General features: G+C 42.8%; 1 protein-coding gene across 1 annotated transcript in view; it reads left to right on the top strand.

The window, feature by feature from the left end:
- MCF2L2 (MCF.2 cell line derived transforming sequence-like 2) overlaps window positions 1-18,064 on the top strand; it is a 230,763-nt gene that overhangs the window by 24,852 nt on the left and 187,847 nt on the right. Inside the window, exon 3 of the mRNA XM_046658154.1 lies at window positions 10,031-10,114. Coding sequence (XP_046514110.1) covers window positions 10,039-10,114 — 76 coding nt within the window. The 5' untranslated portion in view covers window positions 10,031-10,038. The remainder of the gene's footprint in view (window positions 1-10,030; window positions 10,115-18,064) is intronic.

The following is an 18,064-nucleotide window of genomic DNA, read 5'->3' on the forward strand; positions in this document are numbered from 1 at the left end:
AGTGGGCTGGGTGAGAGGGAACAGCATTTCTAAGTATACCTTACAGTGCGTGGAAGCCAGTGAGACACATGCTCTAAGAGCTGAAGCAACTGCTTATTTCCAAGACTACATCTTTTATGGATGGACTTATTGATATACTCCCCCCCCCCCCCCTTTTTGTGGCCTTGAAAATGTTTATAATACGTTTATTCCCTTTGGATCACAAGCTAGAAAAGGTGATTAAATAAAATGTCTCTGTCTCTCCCATTACTCTTTATTTATACTTGGAAACTATTTCTTCAAGAGAGGGGAATTATTGAATAGACAAATGTGCTTTTAAAATAATTTCATCGTTGTTGCGGTATACTTTCTGGTTGAGACGATTCATGCTTATACTATATTCTATACCATATACTTATATAGTATATAATACATATACCATGTTATCAAAGGCAAGGGCTGCCCTGTGCTTGCCACTTAAGAAAGAACAACTTGTTAATCAGATTTTGCTTTCCGTTCTTAAAACACGTGGGTGTTCGCCTGTGCATGCACACGGATCAATACAGGGCTTGAATTCGGGTGGAAATTATTGCCCTAGTTCTACTAAAGTTAAATCATCAGAGCTTTACAGTTTTGTTAATAGTGAGGAGAGGAAGTAATTTGAAAGAAGAATATGAAGAATTTGTGAATCCTAAACTCACAGCATTACATATACTATTGTTGATTTTCTTTTTTTCTCACTATAAAAGGTTATGAAACGTTCGCCTACTTGCTTTGGCTGTCAATCGTTTTATTCTATCTGTGACTCGAGACAGCAACGAAAGTTGGAGTATCTTAATGCAAGTTTTAGGAATGTCTCAATGGCCTTTCTGACATTACTGCAATCTTACGTTCAAGGGGTGCTGTCAGTTGACTTCTTGGTATAACAGTGATTTCTTGGGATTAAGGGCATGAAACTCAAGAGATGACACACTGATTGAAGTGTGTGTTGATCAAGATCCGTATTTTACTTAATTATTGGGGGTCAGGAAGAGGCAGCAGTTGGAGGTTTGCTTTCCCAGCATAGCACAGCATCCGGTTTTGAGCACCTGGTAAGTGATCAGTAAAATAGTAGTACTGGTCCACACACCAGCCCTCTAAGGCGATGTTATTATTATCCATTCCCATTTTGCAGGGGGAGAACCTTAAGATGGAGGGGCTGGTTAGTGGCCGAACTGGGATGCACGTCCGCTAGTTTTCCTTCTGCTTCCCTGGTACCTGAAGGAATGAATAAATGGAGAGAGGAAGGAAGCAGTGTTTGGCCAGTCTCCAGGGCTTTTTCTTAAACAAAAATAAAATTGTTTATCCATCATTTTGCTAAAATGTCTAAAATCCTACCATTTTTGATTCCTTTATGTTAAGATGTTTTTTCTCTAAGTAGCTTTAGAAAAAAATGAAAGTGTAGACACTCTTGCAAGAATGCCACGTTCAGTGATCATTAGTCACATCAAGTCTTCTCATCTCTTCATGTTAGACCATATTATATTGCTTTACCCAAGACCCTGGGTCTGGCTAATAGACTTGACTGAATTGGGGGCTGGGAGTGGGCTGAGGAAGAGGAGGGTACGGGCATTAAGGGGCCCAAACTGAGCAGTGGGGTAGGGCTTCAGGTGCGCTGGAAGGAGAGGTAAGCAGGTTCTTAAGTCAGAGTTGGCTTGTTTCCCAGGGTGCTGACCCCAAAGTCAGCACAGAAGGAAATTTTAGGCCAAAAGTTACACTATCCGGGCCTCAGTTTTGAGAATACTTTGAATACATACGATGATAATTTTTATTGAATGATGAGAGAAGCAGATTAGTGGACAACACAAATAAAAGCCTTTTTTTTCCTGAGCTGCATTTTCATAAGCAACAGGAAAGGACCAAGATACTCTAAGGCCTTGGAATCAGCGTCTGGTTGCTTCTGTGCTGAGTCAGCAGCATCAGGAGAGCTTGTTAGAAATGCCCCTCCCCAAGCCCACTGAATCTGCAGTTGCATTGTAAAACCCAGGTGATTTATGTAGCCTGGGTAATGTGGGAAGCACTGCCCTGTGGCCATATTGATTAAAATGCATGTGGGGGGGGGGGGGCGGCCGGGGCGGGCCTGCTAGTGGCACAGCAGTTAAGTGTGCAGGTTCTGCTTCGTTGGCCTGGGGTTTGCCGGTTCAGATCTGGGGTGTGCACATGGCACCGCTTGGCAAGCCATGCTGTGGTAGGCGTCCCACATATAAAGCAGAGGAAGATGGGCACGGATGTTAGCTCAGGGCCAGTCTTCCTCAGCAAAAAGAGGAGGATTGGCAGCAGATGTTAGCTCAGGGCTAATCTTCCTCAAAAAAAAAAAAAAATGCAGGTGGGGACACTGAAATCTAGTGCTGAAACGGGAGAGCCTTGCAGAAGGGGAGGATTAGGTATTTTCACAGGTTTTCTTAATTTCCTCCAGGGCCTTGATTGCTTTTTATTCAGAATGCCCCGGGTAGCAGGGCTGGTTTTCCCTCTCCTGGAGACAGGAACGGCTACAGGAGAGCCTCATCTCCAGCTACTGTTGCTAAGGAAAGTCTTTGCATGGAAACTTCCATCTCTGCAGTGCTTGTCTCATGTGAGGGTACGGTGTGAAATGTCAGCAGAAATTAAGACGCTTTAAAAAAAATGTATCAAATTTGTCTGCAATGGAAAAAGAAAAGGGAGCAAAGGGATTTGGACAAGTATTCCAAAACAGAAACATGTATGCCTGGTAGTATGCTGTCCATCCTCCAAGCACTTTTAAACAGGCCTTTGCACAGCCAGGGGCAAGAGTACAAATGGAGGCCCACACGCCACAGTTCAATAAAATACATTCTATCTTCCTACCTTGACAAACATACCCTCATAGGAACAAAATTAAAATATGTATAAAACTATGGTTTTTATACGACTAAAAATCAGAAAATATCAAAGATGACTAAATTGAATTATTGCACATGTCTGAGTGTTGTGTTGATGGGCCAATGAAATTGGGGTGAGTAATGAAGATATACATAATCCATAATGTGTCCAGTATTTTTGCCGTAAGCTGTTTACTATAGCGGTCTCAGCCGTGCAGCTCATTGGCCATAGGCAGTTTTGCTGTAAAAGATAAAATAACTGGTTGACAGGTTTGGTTTCATTTGGTTACAAGTGGTTTTCATAATGAAACATGAAAAATCAATCACAAAATTAAAAAGGCTGAAAAATGAAAATACAAAATATTTGCATACAAATATTTGAATATTTAAATGTATGTAGACTCATGGCAATACTGTCAAAGAGATGATTTTATTCTGTGGATTGTTACCTAAGCACATGTCTTCCAAATCTTTCATTCATAGTGTTATACTTTTTTATTTTGCTTGTTGATTTATCTCCTTGTCTGGCATCACATTTTCTTCTTTTTTTTTGCTAAAATGTTTTCCTTCATTAAGAGAGGTTATAATTTCATCCAAATATTAGGATGCATATTTGTAACCAAATGAAACCAAATAAAAAGCATATGAGCCAAATGAAACCCAGTGAAAACCATTTGAAACCAAATGAAACCGTAATGAAACTAAAACTGTCAGTCAACGACTTATTTTTATCTTTTACAGAAAATTGCCTTCACAGCCAATTAGTTGTGTGTTGAAAATGCTTGTGGTGAAACTGCTTGTGGCAAAGATGCTTACAGCGAAAATACCTGGAATCAATCCATGAGTCATTTGTTAATCCGTAAAATATTTTTTCTTGCCTTCATGTCAGCAAAAGCACTATGTTATGAGATTTTCACATGATTTGAGCTCTGTTGAGAGCAGGGATCTAAAGCAAATGTGATCTAAGTAAAATGTGATTGTGTTCAACGAGTTCAAAATTTCAATATATTTGTATTGTGAATTGGAAGAAAAAGAAAAGTAAGAACATTGATGCTTCGTGGTACTGGACATTTCATTATATAAGAATCTACAGCATTCCTGCCATGTGAGAGGAAGGATTTGACCAGTTCATTCCTGTGTCTTTTCTCTTACCAAGCACTCCCGCTGCTCACATCCTCGCGGCTCCAGTCCTCCCAGCGCTCCGAAGCAGCGTCTGCCCCTGGTATCAGCAGTGGCACAGCCCACAAACCGTCATAGCCTTGGGATGCAGTCGCCTTTTCTTTTGATGATATACACCAAAGATGTGGAGCAGCATCTCCCTGGGGCCCCGAGGGCATTAAGAGAATAGAGGTGTAGGGCTGCAGTGTGCCCTGCCAGCGCTGAGTTCTGGATCATGAGTGACAGCGGCACCCATGTGGTCTTGAATATGTATATTTATGGGAGGGAAGGTTGTGATATTGGAGCTCTCAGAAGTGCGAGGCCTGGAGCAGGGGTCACAAGGGAACTTTCTGGGGTGATGGAAATGGTCCCTGTCTTGATCTGTTTGATGGTTCCATCAGTGTATACATTTGTCAAAATTCATCAAACTGTACACTTAAGATTTGTGTGTTGTACTGCATGTAAATTATGCTTCAATAAAGTCCTGTTAGCATAAACAATAAAGGGTACCAGAGCATACTTTTCTCTGTGTAAACTAAAGGAGGTAACTACAGGTGATTCTATCACTCTGACATAACTGTTTCACACGTTCTTTTCTCATATGCCTACACACACGTGCACAAACACACCACGTGCTTTCTTCTTGCTTTGTTTTTAAACCTGGTTGCAATCCCACCATACGTATGATTTTTCTGTCCTTGATATTATATCTTAAGTCTTTTTCTGTGGACATGGTCTTCATAATTATATGATTGCTTCCATTTTTTTTTCACTCTTATGAATAATATTCCAGTCTACATTTTTATGTATAAAGTTTTTGTTTTATTATTTCCTTGGGATAAATTTCCAGATACAGGATGAATGGCTAAAAGATTATGAAGATTTTAATGAGTCTGTGTTGAAGCTCCGTATTGTGATGGTTAAGACATTGGGCTTTGGGGTTCAGAACAAGCTGGGTTCAAATTCTGGCTCTGCTTGACCTTGGAAGAGCTACTGCGAGTCTAGTTCAATTATCTCCCTTAGAGTTGTCTTGAGGATTAAATGAGATGATGTACATGTATGAAGGGTTTGGTATGTAACCTACACAATAATCACTGGGTAAAATATTGTGAAACTACTTTTCTAAAAGGATGCTACCAGCTTCGCTCCCTGAGGTTCTGCAGAAGTATTAGTTTTCCAACATAACCCCAGCATTGTGTGTTAGAATCTGTTATTTTCTATATGAAATGGGATAGTCTATTGCTGTTTTAATAGCCTTATTTGACTACTAGGAAGTTGTACATTTTTCAGTTTTCTTGATTTAAAGAAATCGTCTAAATTTCTCCTTTAAAAACTTCTTCTGTCTGCTTTTCAAATGCCTTTTATTCATTGTCAATTTATGGACAAGACTTCAATACTACGTCTTATGGTTCAGATCAAGCATCACTGTAGGACAGGACCCAGTAGAAGAAGGGAAAGTGGGTTTATGTTATTTCTGATTTGGCCAGTACGAAAGAGAAGTGAAACACAGCGTGACCCCATAGAGTGGCTTTTTCTACCAGCCCAACAACTAATTTCTCAGAGCCTCTGGTCACAGGTGGTTTTTCTCAGCAGTCAAATGTGGTCTAGTTGTGGGGGTGGGAGAGCGGGGTGGGCTGGAGGTGGTTCCTTTTAGTGCTAGGTGCGTTCCTTTACTGTCATTATCTACATAAGTACATGAGTTAATCTGTAAAGTGCCTTGTTAGTGCTTGCCCACAGCTCTCCTCAGTGTTATTAACAGAGAGGCATGCTGTACTGTGGCTGAGTGGCGATCCTGGTCCCATTCGTACTTTGGCTAACTGGCAGACCCTTCCGTTCTTTCTGCCCAGCAGATTCTCTGGGTAGTGGGTAGAGTAGTAATGCTGCAGGGTCTGTCAAACTTGGGGCTGCCTTCCCTCTCTGGTCCAGACCATACCCTTTTTTCCTTAACCAATGTATTGATTTTATAATTTGGTTCTTTTTTTCTCAGATGATACTTGAGTCTTTTAAATTCCAGTGTGAGCAAAATTTCAGAAGAGCAAGAGCCGGGGGCTAAGCGTTTCACTGCTCTTTATTCCTTAGCAGTTGCAACACTCAGACAGCAGCCAGCTGTTATCAGCGCTGCTTCCTGCCCTCTGCTCTGAGGAGGATGGCTGCGAGCAGTAGGTCTGCCCCAGCACCCGCCCTGCGCTCTCAGACTGGAGAGTGGACAACGCAGAGGTGTTGCTTGCTGCCTACAGCTGAATTCCCACAGGATGTACTGGGCTGTTAATCCATCACCTAGAAGGCTGTGTTGTGGCCTTTGACGCCTTCTGCATTTCTGGAACTGTGGGTCTGGGGTAACAGACAATCACACATCTGTATACTTCTCAGGGCTAGAAAAGGGATGAATTTTCCCCTAATCTATTTGTAACTTTGTCCAGGATAGACATTGTGTTGAAATCGAATTATCACTTCCTTTTGCCTTGTGTAGGTGACAAAGAGAAAGTTTTTCCCTAATCCATACACATCAAAAATAGCAAGCAGCAAAAATAGCAACAGGACCGGGGGGCCAGGCAGAGTACAGCAGGCACCACCACCTTGGTGGGTTGTCATGGGTTATGCCCAGCTGTTCCTGGAGAAGGAAACAAGTGAGGACACTGAGGCCCAGAGTGGTGCCCCGGTCACCCAGCTGGAAGTTGGCAGAAACGGCACTTCACTCGCAGGGCTGTCTGGATCGGAGGCAGGCTCTTTCCCACTGCACTCCCTCCCCACTCCATCTACAGAGGAGTGGGTAGCAGGGGCTGCCAGCAGCAGGGCTGGTCTTTGTGTCTCTTCTGGTACTGAGTATGAATGTTGGGGCTGAACTGAGCATGCCCTATCCCAACAGACCCACAGCGTCAGGCATCACTAAAAGCTGAGAGTATCTGAGGTCCTTTCCATGCTCTCGGTAAACGCTGAGTCCGAGAAACTCTCATGATCTGTTGCATCCGGACCAGGATGGGTCACGTGACTCCTCTGCTGGGAGGACTTCAAGGATTACCACATCAGTCTCTGGCTGGGGACCAAGCTCTCTCAGCAAAACCTGGACCACAGGCAGATCAGCTCATTCTAATTCTAGAAAAATCAAATCATAAATTTTATTTCTGTTCATTTGGTAACCATAGGAGGTAGGTGAGAAAGATCTCTGTTGGAAGGCTGGGCAAACAGATTCTCATGATGAGAGACACTAGTCAGCCTCTGAGGGGTGGTAGATGCCGCTGCTCCTCAAGGCTGAGGGTCTGCGAACTCCATCACGTATGGCTGAGCTTTCTCCTCTTAGATCAGGTGATCCGGGCCTGACCCAGGCTCCACACTTAAACTGTCGGAATCTCTCTGGGTCTTCACTTCTTCATTTAGAAAAAGACAGGGCAGAGAGATGGTTGGCTTAACTCATTTCTGTTGTCCCTTTCAGCTCTTACCTCTTTACTAATTTAAAATGTTTAATTCAAAGCATACCTCAAATAATGAGATACAATAATAATAAATTGCATCTTATGATCTTGGTTTTTCTCTGGAGTCATTGTCTTTTTAATATGCCCCCTCAGGAATGAAAAAATAATAATGCTGCTCTGTTTTTGAGTATGCCTCTTTCCCAGACCACTGGGAGATTGTGTTCTGAAAAACTCTTCAATTACATGAATTCTGTTTCTGCTGAAATTCTCTATATTGTTGTCCACTTGTAATTTACAGTTTATCATGGAAAATTTGAAATATATGCAATAGAATTGTATAATGAGCTCCCATGGACCCATAAACCAGCTTCAACAATCATCCACATTTTGTCAATTTGCTTTCATCTCCCACCTTCCCTGACATTTTTGGCAGAGGGGAGTGCTGGAGTATTTTTTTTTTTAAGATTTTTAAAAAATTTTTTTCCTTTTTCTCCCCAAAGCCCCCCGGTACATAGTTGTATATTCTTCGTTGTGGGTCCTTCTAGTTGTGGCATGTGGGACGCTGCCTCAGCGTGGTTTGATGAGCAGTGCCATGTCCGCGCCCAGGATTCGAACCAACGAAACACTGGGCAGCCTGCAGTGGAGTGCGTGAACTTAACCACTCAGTCACGGGGCCAGCCCCAGTGCTGGAGTGTTTTTAAGGAGATCTCAGACTTCATATCATTTTACTGTTAAATACTTTGTGTATCTAACAGAGAAGGCCCTCTCTTTTTGTGAAATATAACTACAATGCCATCATTGCATCCACAAAATTGACAGTGATGCAGGAGTTCTTTGAAGTTTTAGTGAATTCAGAGTGGAAGAGGTGCTGGGGTGGGTTTACCCCCTTTCCTCCAGGAAAAGTGGTAGGATTCATTCAGAAGGGTCTTGGGGTTTAAGCTGGCACTTGCCACACCCCTGACAAGACTCTCAGGAAGCAAATCTGAGAAAGGTCTGTCCAGAGCAATGGGTATAACTAGCGTTAACTGAGCACCTACTGTGTACATCTCCATACGCATCACTTCCTTTAACCTTCACCCCAAAGCTGGGAAGTAGAAACCAAGGCTCTTGGAGGAGCTTCCCAAATATTACCTTCTGCTTCGTCAACATCAGAATATCATAACATTACCTCAACTCTATACAGAATCGATAGGAGATTCCTATTTATCGTCAATGTACAAGGCTATTTGGCTCGTGCCTTAATCCAGATGTTTGCTGTGAAAGTGTAACCTGTTCATTCTGTGAGATTCCTGGTAAAACAGTTAAATGAGGATAATATCTTAGGCAGAGAGAGCGTGAAAATGCCCAGGCTCTTCCAGCACAGGCTAAGGGGTTCCACCCAGTGTCCCCCTCTCTCTAATCCCCTCTCCCCAAATGGGTAGAAGGCAAATCTTAGGGTTTATAAATCATCTGTTAGGGTTAGAGGACATTTGTAGGTTTGTGCTTCAAAGATTTGAATTTTTGCCTTGGAAACCCATAGTCTTTTACTCAGTAAGGAGCATCTTTAATTGGCAAAATGCAGAAGTGCCTCCTTAAACATGCTTGGCAGTGCGAAGAGGCCCCTTGAAGTATTCTGGAAGGAAAAGAAAAAAGGAATGGAGGTGACAAAGAAGGGAGGCAAAAAGGAAAGAAGACGAGGGGAGGAGGGAAACAAAAATCGAAGAACCTTCATAAATCCCAGGTTGATTTTATGATCCAGCTTGACATGAACTCTGGTAACTTATGTTGTTTGTGTTTAAAATGTCCTTCTGCAGACCCAAAGGAGTAGGCAGATACCTAAATACCTGCCTTGGTAATGAGACCATCTGGCAGGTTTACTGTGAAGCTATTGAAGCTGAAACTTCAGGACCCCTTCCTTGCACTGATCCCTCCCCAAAACCTTGGGAGAGACTCTAGAATGTGTTCCTGTGCTCGTGTGTATAAGCTTAAGATTGTTACCTGCTACAAACATAGGTTCTTTACCCGCCACACAAGAGGGGCCAAATAAAAACTGGAATGCCAGGCTTATGGCAAGGAAAGGGTTTTAATTTTGGGTGATGTCAGCTAGGAGACAAGAGTGAGCCCTCAAATTCGTCTCGTCTCCCTGAAAGGTGGGAGGCCGGGAGTTTTGAAGGTTGCAAGGAATGTCTCTGTTTGTAGGGAGGGGAGGGAGTTTGTGGCCTTGCTGGAGCTTTCCCACCAGCCTGCGTTTGGCCTTGGGAGGCTGCTTACAGAGAGGAGGATGATAAGGGCATTTGCAGGTGCTTGTCCTTGACCATTTGTCTGCATGGTGGATAGTAGATTCTGGAGCCAGGAAGCCAGGGAGTAAGCAGGGAATGAGTGCTTTGGTTTTAACCCCATATATGCTGGGTTTAATGTAGGGGAGCTGATATCAGGGCCAGTATCAAAACCACACAAAACCCGCATCCTCCCTGCATCTCAGGAATCGAGTTCTCAAGAGAATAATGTGCCCATAACCGTGTCTTGATAAGTCCCCGATTTCTCCAGTAGTGGCGCTTCCCTTCCTTCCTTTTGCTTTCTCTTTGTAATTTGCAAGGATTTAACCTGATTTCTATTTCATTTGTGCAGATGAAATTATGCAGCAGGAAATCAGGCCTTTGGTGGCAGTGGATATAATTGAACAACTTCACAGACAGTTCGCCATTCTTTCAGGTAAGGGGAAAGCTCATTTGCGTTTCCAGAGTTTTGTCGGGGGTGGGGGGGGGGGGTCCTGCTGGGAGGGCCCAGTCTCTTGAATCTTGATGAACATTGTACTCAAGTCTCAGCCCTTAGCCTCACCCAGGATTAGAATGAATTTAGGATGAGCCAGCTGTAGGGATCTCATAGATGTCATTCCTTTTGCTGTTGGGTGTAAGTTGATCTTTCTGAAGGGAATACATTTCTTTGAGCTTGTAAAGAACAGACCTGAAAAGATTTTGAGAAAGGAAAAAGAAAAAACTACTGACAACAGCTGCCATAATGATGTTCTTCCAATGTTTGTGTTGGATATTCTTCCAAGATCCAACCATGAGAAAGTCTTATCAAGAAATCAAGAAAGTCTTGGTTTTGAGGGTTCATGAGCATTGCTGAGGTTATTTGTTCTCTGAGTGATTTGTCTTTTACTCTTAGCTCTTCAGGACCTAATTTTAATACGTTGATTTCCATTAAGCATTTGACTGGGGATAAAGAGAAACTAATATTAATAAAAGGCTAGAAATGTTCTGACCCGAGGCACAACCCCGAAAAGTTGTCATTATGAGAATACTATTCTTTCTTACTCACTTAGCCAATGGGGACGTGACTGAAACTGAGAGTACATACCAAACCTTGAATTATAGTTAGACCAAACTTGCAAGTGTGAGACGGTGAGATTAGATGTCCTTAGCACATTTTGCAGAGAAATAAGGTGACAAGTCACTCTCCTTGTCTTTTATATCTATTCTGAGAAAAAGCAACAAAGCCACCTTAGTTATATGACGTAGAATATATAATTGGTATGAATTTTACTCTACAACATGGGATGTTAAAAAAGTCACATTTCTTTCCTTTCTCTACATCATATTTAATCTGCTCCAAACTCCTCATCCTACTGAATTTGAGGGAAATGCAATCTCCATTATTGGGATACCTCTTCCCATCCTAGAGTTGTATACCAGGTGGGGACATCTTACACAATCCAGAATATTCTGGAGAATTGTCTGGTCTTTCCTCCATGTGGGTCACCGAGTGGTCACTAAAAGCTTCCTAAGTGCAGGATCCTTGCTTTTCTTATTTCTGCCTGTGTTTCCAGTGCTTAGAACAGAGACTGGAACATAAAGGTTTTCCGTGCAAAATTATCCACGATAGGTGCTCTGGTGGTTTGTCTTGTGAGGCCAGTGGACTCCCTGCCCCCATGTCCCCAGCGTAAGCACCACAGTCCTGGCGGGAGTGCCTAACCAGCCTTCTAAAAGTGCAATCTCATGGCTTCCCACAGTGAGCCTAGGAGTGTGCAAAACAAAAGGCAGGATGGGGACTGTCCTCCAGGTTTCTGGCACCTGCTGCTGTGGCCCTGTAACACAGAGGCCCCAAGGCCAGCATGCACCATGGTCTGTAGTGGATGACGTGGTGGGGCAGAGTGGATTCCCCCAGCCTTACACCGAAACCTGAAAGCCTGTGTATGATTCTGGCCTGTATAATTACACAATGGCCCATCTGGGGAGGAAGTCCAGTGGCTGATTAATTTATACATTTAATTATCCAAAGTTACCTCTTTTGAGTATTATTGGGGTGTTTATTTCTCTTCTTATTTCTTAGAGGCAGTCTAGGAAAAACACAAACTGGTCCCAGACAGCTCCAGATATGGATTTAGATCCTGACTAGCCGTATCGCCTTAGTCTGTTTCCTCCTCTAAATCTTGGTTTCCTCATTTGAATAATGAATGGGATGGTTGTAATTTTGAGAATGAAATGACAGTGTATGAAAAATGCTTAGGGAGCCAGCCCAGTGGCATAGTGGTTAAGTTTGTGTACTATGCTTTGCCAGCCTGGGGTTCACTGGTTTGGATCCCAGACGCAGACCTCTGCACTGCTTATGAAGCCATGCTGTGGCAGGCATCCCACATATAAAGTAGAGGAAGATGGGCATGGTTGTTAGCTCAGGGCCAGTCTTCCTCAGCAAAAAGAGGAGGATTGGCGGCAGATGTTAGCTCAGGGCTAATCTTCCTCAAATGAATGAATAAATGAATGAATGAATAAAGCAAGCAAGCAAGCTTAGTGTTGCAACTGCCAAATAAATGTTTGACTCTTTTTCCTGATATATTTTAATCCCTCAAAAATGTTTCTTTTAGGGTTATACTACAGAAGATGGTTTTCGGTGTGATATAGTCTTTAGTTTTTATCAGGAACCGAAGCCATGCTCACAGTGAATGTGGGGTATAATGCCACAATTAAGTCAGGAATAGAGATCGTTGTCACTCTTTCATGTGACATAGAACTGTGAAAACTCACACTGGACCCAGAGGAGGGCTCTGCTTTAGGAAAGGCACTCTGACTGTGGCAAAGACAGTCCTTTTGTTTCTGAGCTGCTTTTGTCACCTTGTGGCCTCAAGTTTGCCCTTCTTGTGAGAGAGAAGTGTGGGTCAGCTGTGGTAGCATTTGTGCCACGACGAGGCTGGAAGAGTACCAGCAGCGAGGAGGTTCTCTGAGTCGGCACTGTTTTGGAACTAGCAAAGCTGCTTTTTGCCTTTCCCTGTGCTTCTTTACCTGGCAGAGGCAGCAACTGTCAGCCACGAGGCCATCGTGGGTGCCCATATAGTTGTAGTTGTAAAGCAGAAATCTCTGCGATGAGGTCTTTTCCCGTTGCAGTGGCAGCCCTGCTCTGGCCTCTGCTCTGAGTCACGGCAGTTTTCTTCTTCCTGATTCAGGCCAGCAGGGTGAAGATGTTCCAGCTGCAGACTTTTCTACAGATTCCACTGAGCTCTGGAAAGAGCCAGAGGCCCCATCCATGAGGAACTCTGTGAAGGAAAGAATGACTCCTGTTCCCAATGAGGCGCAGTTGTCTGGCCTCTGGGGCTCTGTGAGTGTGCCCCCAAGGCTGGGGGAGAGCAGGGCTCCTTGCATGAAGGCTTACCCAGGTTTGTGGCCAGATGGGCTGAAGCCTCCGGATGGTGAAGCCCGTGAGTAGGAGGCCACCAGCAGGAAGTGGGTAGTAACTGGGACTGGGCCCTCTGGTGACTTTGACCTGGGAAGACAGCCTGTATGTTCCCAGTGAACTTGGGGTATTTCTAAGTTCAGTGATTAGCTAGGAAACAAGAGAATATAAACAGCTTAGTGTAGTAGAAACACTCTAGGCTTTGGACTCAGACAATTCTGGGCTCACATTCCAACACAATTAGTAGGGTTCTCTGACCCTCAGGTTTCTCACCTGTAAAGTGGGTTGTTAAAGGAAAGTGCCTAGCATGGTATCTGGCTGCAAGACAACTTAGCCTATAGGACTTATTTGTTTGTTTTTTTAAACTGCAGAACAAATGGTCAGGAGGTAGAAATTCCTGTGTTGGATCAGTGGCTCAAGAACATTAAGGCTGACATCTTTGTGATTCTCTTGCTGTTTCTCTTGTTTTTTAAAGTCTTGATTCCAAGATGGCTGCTGCAGCTCCAGACATCAAGTCTGTCTCCAAAGCAAGAAGGAAAAGGAACAATGCTATCTGCTTCTGTTCCTTTTGCCAGGAAAGCAAAAATTTTCCCAGAAGTTCTTAGCAGACTTCTGCTTATGTCTCATTCCAGGACTATGTCGTGCAGCCATTCCTAGCAGCAAGGGAGTCTGAGAAGGCAAGCATTTACCTTTTTCTGCCATAGTAGAAGGTCATCAGAGAAGAGCAGGTTGGGAATAAGTTAGTGATTTATCAGTGTCTGCCATAATGCCTTTCCTTTAATTATGAGAAATTATCCTTTTTTATTTTTCTTTTAATGGTTATTTTCTCCCTGGGAATCATTGTGTCTGAATTTCTCTCTCCCTCTCTCTTTCTCTTCTCTATCTCCCTCTCCCCCATCTTTGTCTCTCTCATAACACCTTTAATCCCCTTAGAAATAATTAATAATGAAGGAATAAAATGCTCTTAGGCTCTGGAATCCTCAGTCTTTCCCCACATACACACACCAGTGGAGCCCAGGGTTGGTAAATGTGGAATTCCCAGGGGCAAGTGGGAAGTTCTCACCTGAAACAATGGAGACTGTAAAACCAAGGAAGAGGGCAGAGTCAAAACTCATATCTAAATTGGAGATGGAGGAAGGGAATTTAAGGCTCATGCTCTCGCTTCCTCACATGGCTGCCTTGTGAGTAAACCCTCTCTCTGCTGCAATCTTGTCGTCTCGGTGTTTGGCTTTCTGGGCAGCAGGCAAAAACGAACCTGCTTTGGTAACAAAGGGCTGGCCCAGTGGTGTAGCAGTTAAGTTTGCGTGCTCTGCATGGGTGGCCCCAAGGTTCACCATCCCAGATCTTGGACGAGGACCTACGCACCACTTGTCAAGCCATGCTGTGGTAGGCATCCCACATATAAAGTAGAGGAATAAGGGCACAGATGTTAGCTCAGGGCCAATCTTCCTCAAAAAAAAAAATGTTGTTTGAAATTTTCCTCTTTTTACACTTAAATAGCAAGTATTAACATTTTCAACTAGAAAGCACTGAGTTGTAACATAATGACTGTCTATTTGTAACATAATAACCAAGGTCATTAACCCAAATCTTTGTTTCCCTTTTGAGCTGCTGTCTCAACAGGAATGGTTTTCTTAAAAGACCCAAAACATTTAAAACATTGGCAATCAATGTTTTTCTTTTGGAAATTCCTGAGGTTTTTAAAAAATTAATATAAGGGCTCATAAGTTTCTATAAACCAAATAGCACAAGAGCGCTCAAAGAATTTAAGAAACCTTGTAATCTGATTCATGAAATTTCTCCTCCCAAGTGTGACAGCTGTCTGCCTGGCCTCAATGATCCCAGAGTGCACACATGATAGCAGGTGGTACGGCCCAGCTGAAAGGCTGCCGTCACAGGCCTGAGGACGCCCCTTGAGGGAGGGTGTGGAGAGTTCCAAGCACGGTAGTCCCCATTTTAACACAGAACCCACGGAAGGGATGCCTTCTTCAGCCAGAGGACAGACTGAAAGCAAGCTCAGGAAATGACAGTGATTGTCGCTTTTCTCCTGAAAAGCCACGAAGACTGAAAGCTCACGTGACAAAACTCGAGAGTTAAAACGGTCTCCCAGAGGCCTGCTTGGAATTAGAAAAAGTCGCAAGATATGGTAATTGGGTCACCCTTGGTTCACAAGAATAAACCTAGGGATGCAGGATGAGTGCAGCTCAGTCAGCACTGGGAGAATCATCCACAGGCCGGGACCCCACAATACCAAACCTGCACACAAAAGGGCAACTTTTGGTTCAGAGTCCAGCATCACTGTCCCCAAAAAAAAAAAAAAAAAAAAAAAGAAAGAAAAAAATAAATTGGAGATGGAGCTAGTACCTTGGTACCTGGGAAGCGAGAACCGTTGCCAGAAGTTCTAGAGCGGACCTGTTTAATAAAAATATAGGGGACCCACATATGTACTTTTAAATTTTGTAGTAACCATATTAAAAAAAAAAAGGAACATATGAGATTAATTTTAATAATATATTTTATTTAACCCAATATATCTAAAATATTATTATAACATGTCATCAATATTCAAAATTATTGATGAGAAATTTTCCATTATTTTTTGTTTTAAGTCTTCCAAATCGAGTCTATATTTCGTACTTACAGCACAGCTCAATTTGGGCTGGTCCCATTCCTGGTGCTCAACAGACACGTGTCTGCTGGTTCTGGTATTGGTCAGTGCAGACTACAGAAGTGGTTTTCAATCATGTCGGACTAAATGCCTTCTTTTTATTTTTTAATTTTTTTACTTATTTTATTTTATTCCGATTAATTTATTTGGATCCTAATGGTTTATAACACTGTGTAATTTCGGGTGTACATTACTGTTTATCAATTTCTGAATACACTTCATTGTGCTCACCTCCGTAGTCTAATTTTTATCCATCACCGTGTATATGTGCCCCTTTATCCCTTTTGCCCACCCTCTCGAGCCCCTTCCCCTCTGGTAACCACTAATCTGTTCTCTTTATCCATGTGTTTATCTTCCACAGATGAGTGAAATCATGCAGTATTTGTCTTTCTCTGGTTATTTCACTTAACATCATATCCTCAAGGTCCATCCATGTTGCAAATGAGACAATTTTGTATTTTTTTTATGAAATGCCTTCTTTTTACAACAAGTGATTTGTATTGCCCCCATTTATGGATACTATAACCTGTTAGTTAGGGTGGGCTACACAACTGTGAAATACGGACTTGAAAGTGTACGGTGGCTCAAACGAACACTCTAGAAATTTAGTTCTTACTCTTGGAACAGTCCAGCACATATGTTCCTGGTCAGCAGGCGACTTTTCTTCATGTGAAAGTTCAGGAATGAAGGCTCCGTTCACTTTTAGACTCTTTATTACAATTATTCCTTTTGTGGCCTTCTTATTATCTGCATCTGGAAAACTGACAGAGAAGGAGAGCATACTGCTTCCTAAGAGCCTCGGCTCAGTGACAGCGCACTCCACATTCCACTGACTTGAACCTGGCTCAGTTACATGGATACGCTTAACAGCAAGGGAAGCTGGGAAATGTAGTTTAGCTGTGTGCCCAGGAAGAGGGTGAACAGCCATCCCCTACTTGCACATACACTTAGAACAATAAAATAAAAGGAGGAATAAAAGAAAGGTAAGCATAGTAAAATACTGTGCATTTCATTAATATGTATTTCAATATGTGTTTCTAGCGTTGTTGTTAGTGCCGTCAGTCAACTCCCTAGTGACCTTGTGTACAGCAAGGAGGAACCCTGCCTAGTCTTTTTTGCACCATCCTCTCACTTTCTGGCTCTATACCAGACAATGCTCTGCTGCTATTTATAGCCAATTTTTTTGGAAGTGGACGGCCAGGTCCTTCTTCTAGTCTGTCTTGGTTTGGGAGCTCCACTGACACCTGTCCACCATGGGTGACACTGCCTGTATTTGAAATACTGGTGACATTGCTTTCTGCATCACAGCAACATGCAGCCGCCACAGTGTGGCAACCAACAGATGGATGGGTGATGTGGTTCCCTGACCAAAAATGAACCCAGGCTGCGGTGGTAAGAGTGCCGAATCTATTTTTTTATTTTTATTTTTTAATTTTTATTTTTTTCGGATGTACATTATATTTCAAATTCTGGATACATTACATCATGTTCACCACTCAAGACTAATTATAGTGTATCCCCTCACATGTGACCCTAATCACCCCTTTTGCCCTCCCCCCTGCCCCCTTCCCCAATGGTAACCACCAGTCCAATCTCCAATGCTATGTGTTTTTCTTTTTTTGTCGTTTTTATCTTCTACTTATGAGTGAGATCATATGGTATTTGACTTTCTCCCTCTGACTTATTTCACTCAGCATAATACCCTCAAGGTCCATCCATGTTGTCACAAATGGCTGGATTTCGTCATTTCTTATGGCTGAGTAGTAGTCCATCGTGTATAAATACCACATCTTCTTTATCCATTCCTCCCTTGATGGGCACCAAGGTTGCTTCCAAGTCTTGGCTATTGTGTATAATGCCACAATGAACATAGGGGTGCAAGTATCTTTATGCCTTTCTGTTTTCAAGATCTTTGGATAAATACCCAGCAGTGGAATAGCTGGATCATATGGTAGATCTATCGTTAATTTTCTGAGGATACTTCATACTGCTTTCCATAGTGGCTGCACCAGTTTGCACTGCCACCAGCAGTGAACAAGGGTTGCCTTGTTTCCACACCCTCTCCAACATTTGTTGTTTCCTGTCTTGTTAATTATAGCCATTCTGACTGGAGTGAGGTGATACCTCATTGTAGTTTTGATTTGCATTTCTGTGATAGCTAATGATGTTGAGCATCTTTTCATACGCCTGTTGGCCATCTGTATATCTTCTTTGGAGAAATCTCTGTTCAGATCTTTTGCCCATTTTCTAATTGGATTGTTGGTTTTTTTGTTGTTGAGCTGTATGAGTTCTTTGTATATTTTGGATATTAACCCCTTATCTGATAT

The sequence above is a fragment of the Equus quagga genome, chromosome 4, assembly GCF_021613505.1.
Source record: "Equus quagga isolate Etosha38 chromosome 4, UCLA_HA_Equagga_1.0, whole genome shotgun sequence".
Taxonomy (NCBI): Eukaryota; Metazoa; Chordata; class Mammalia; order Perissodactyla; family Equidae; genus Equus; species Equus quagga.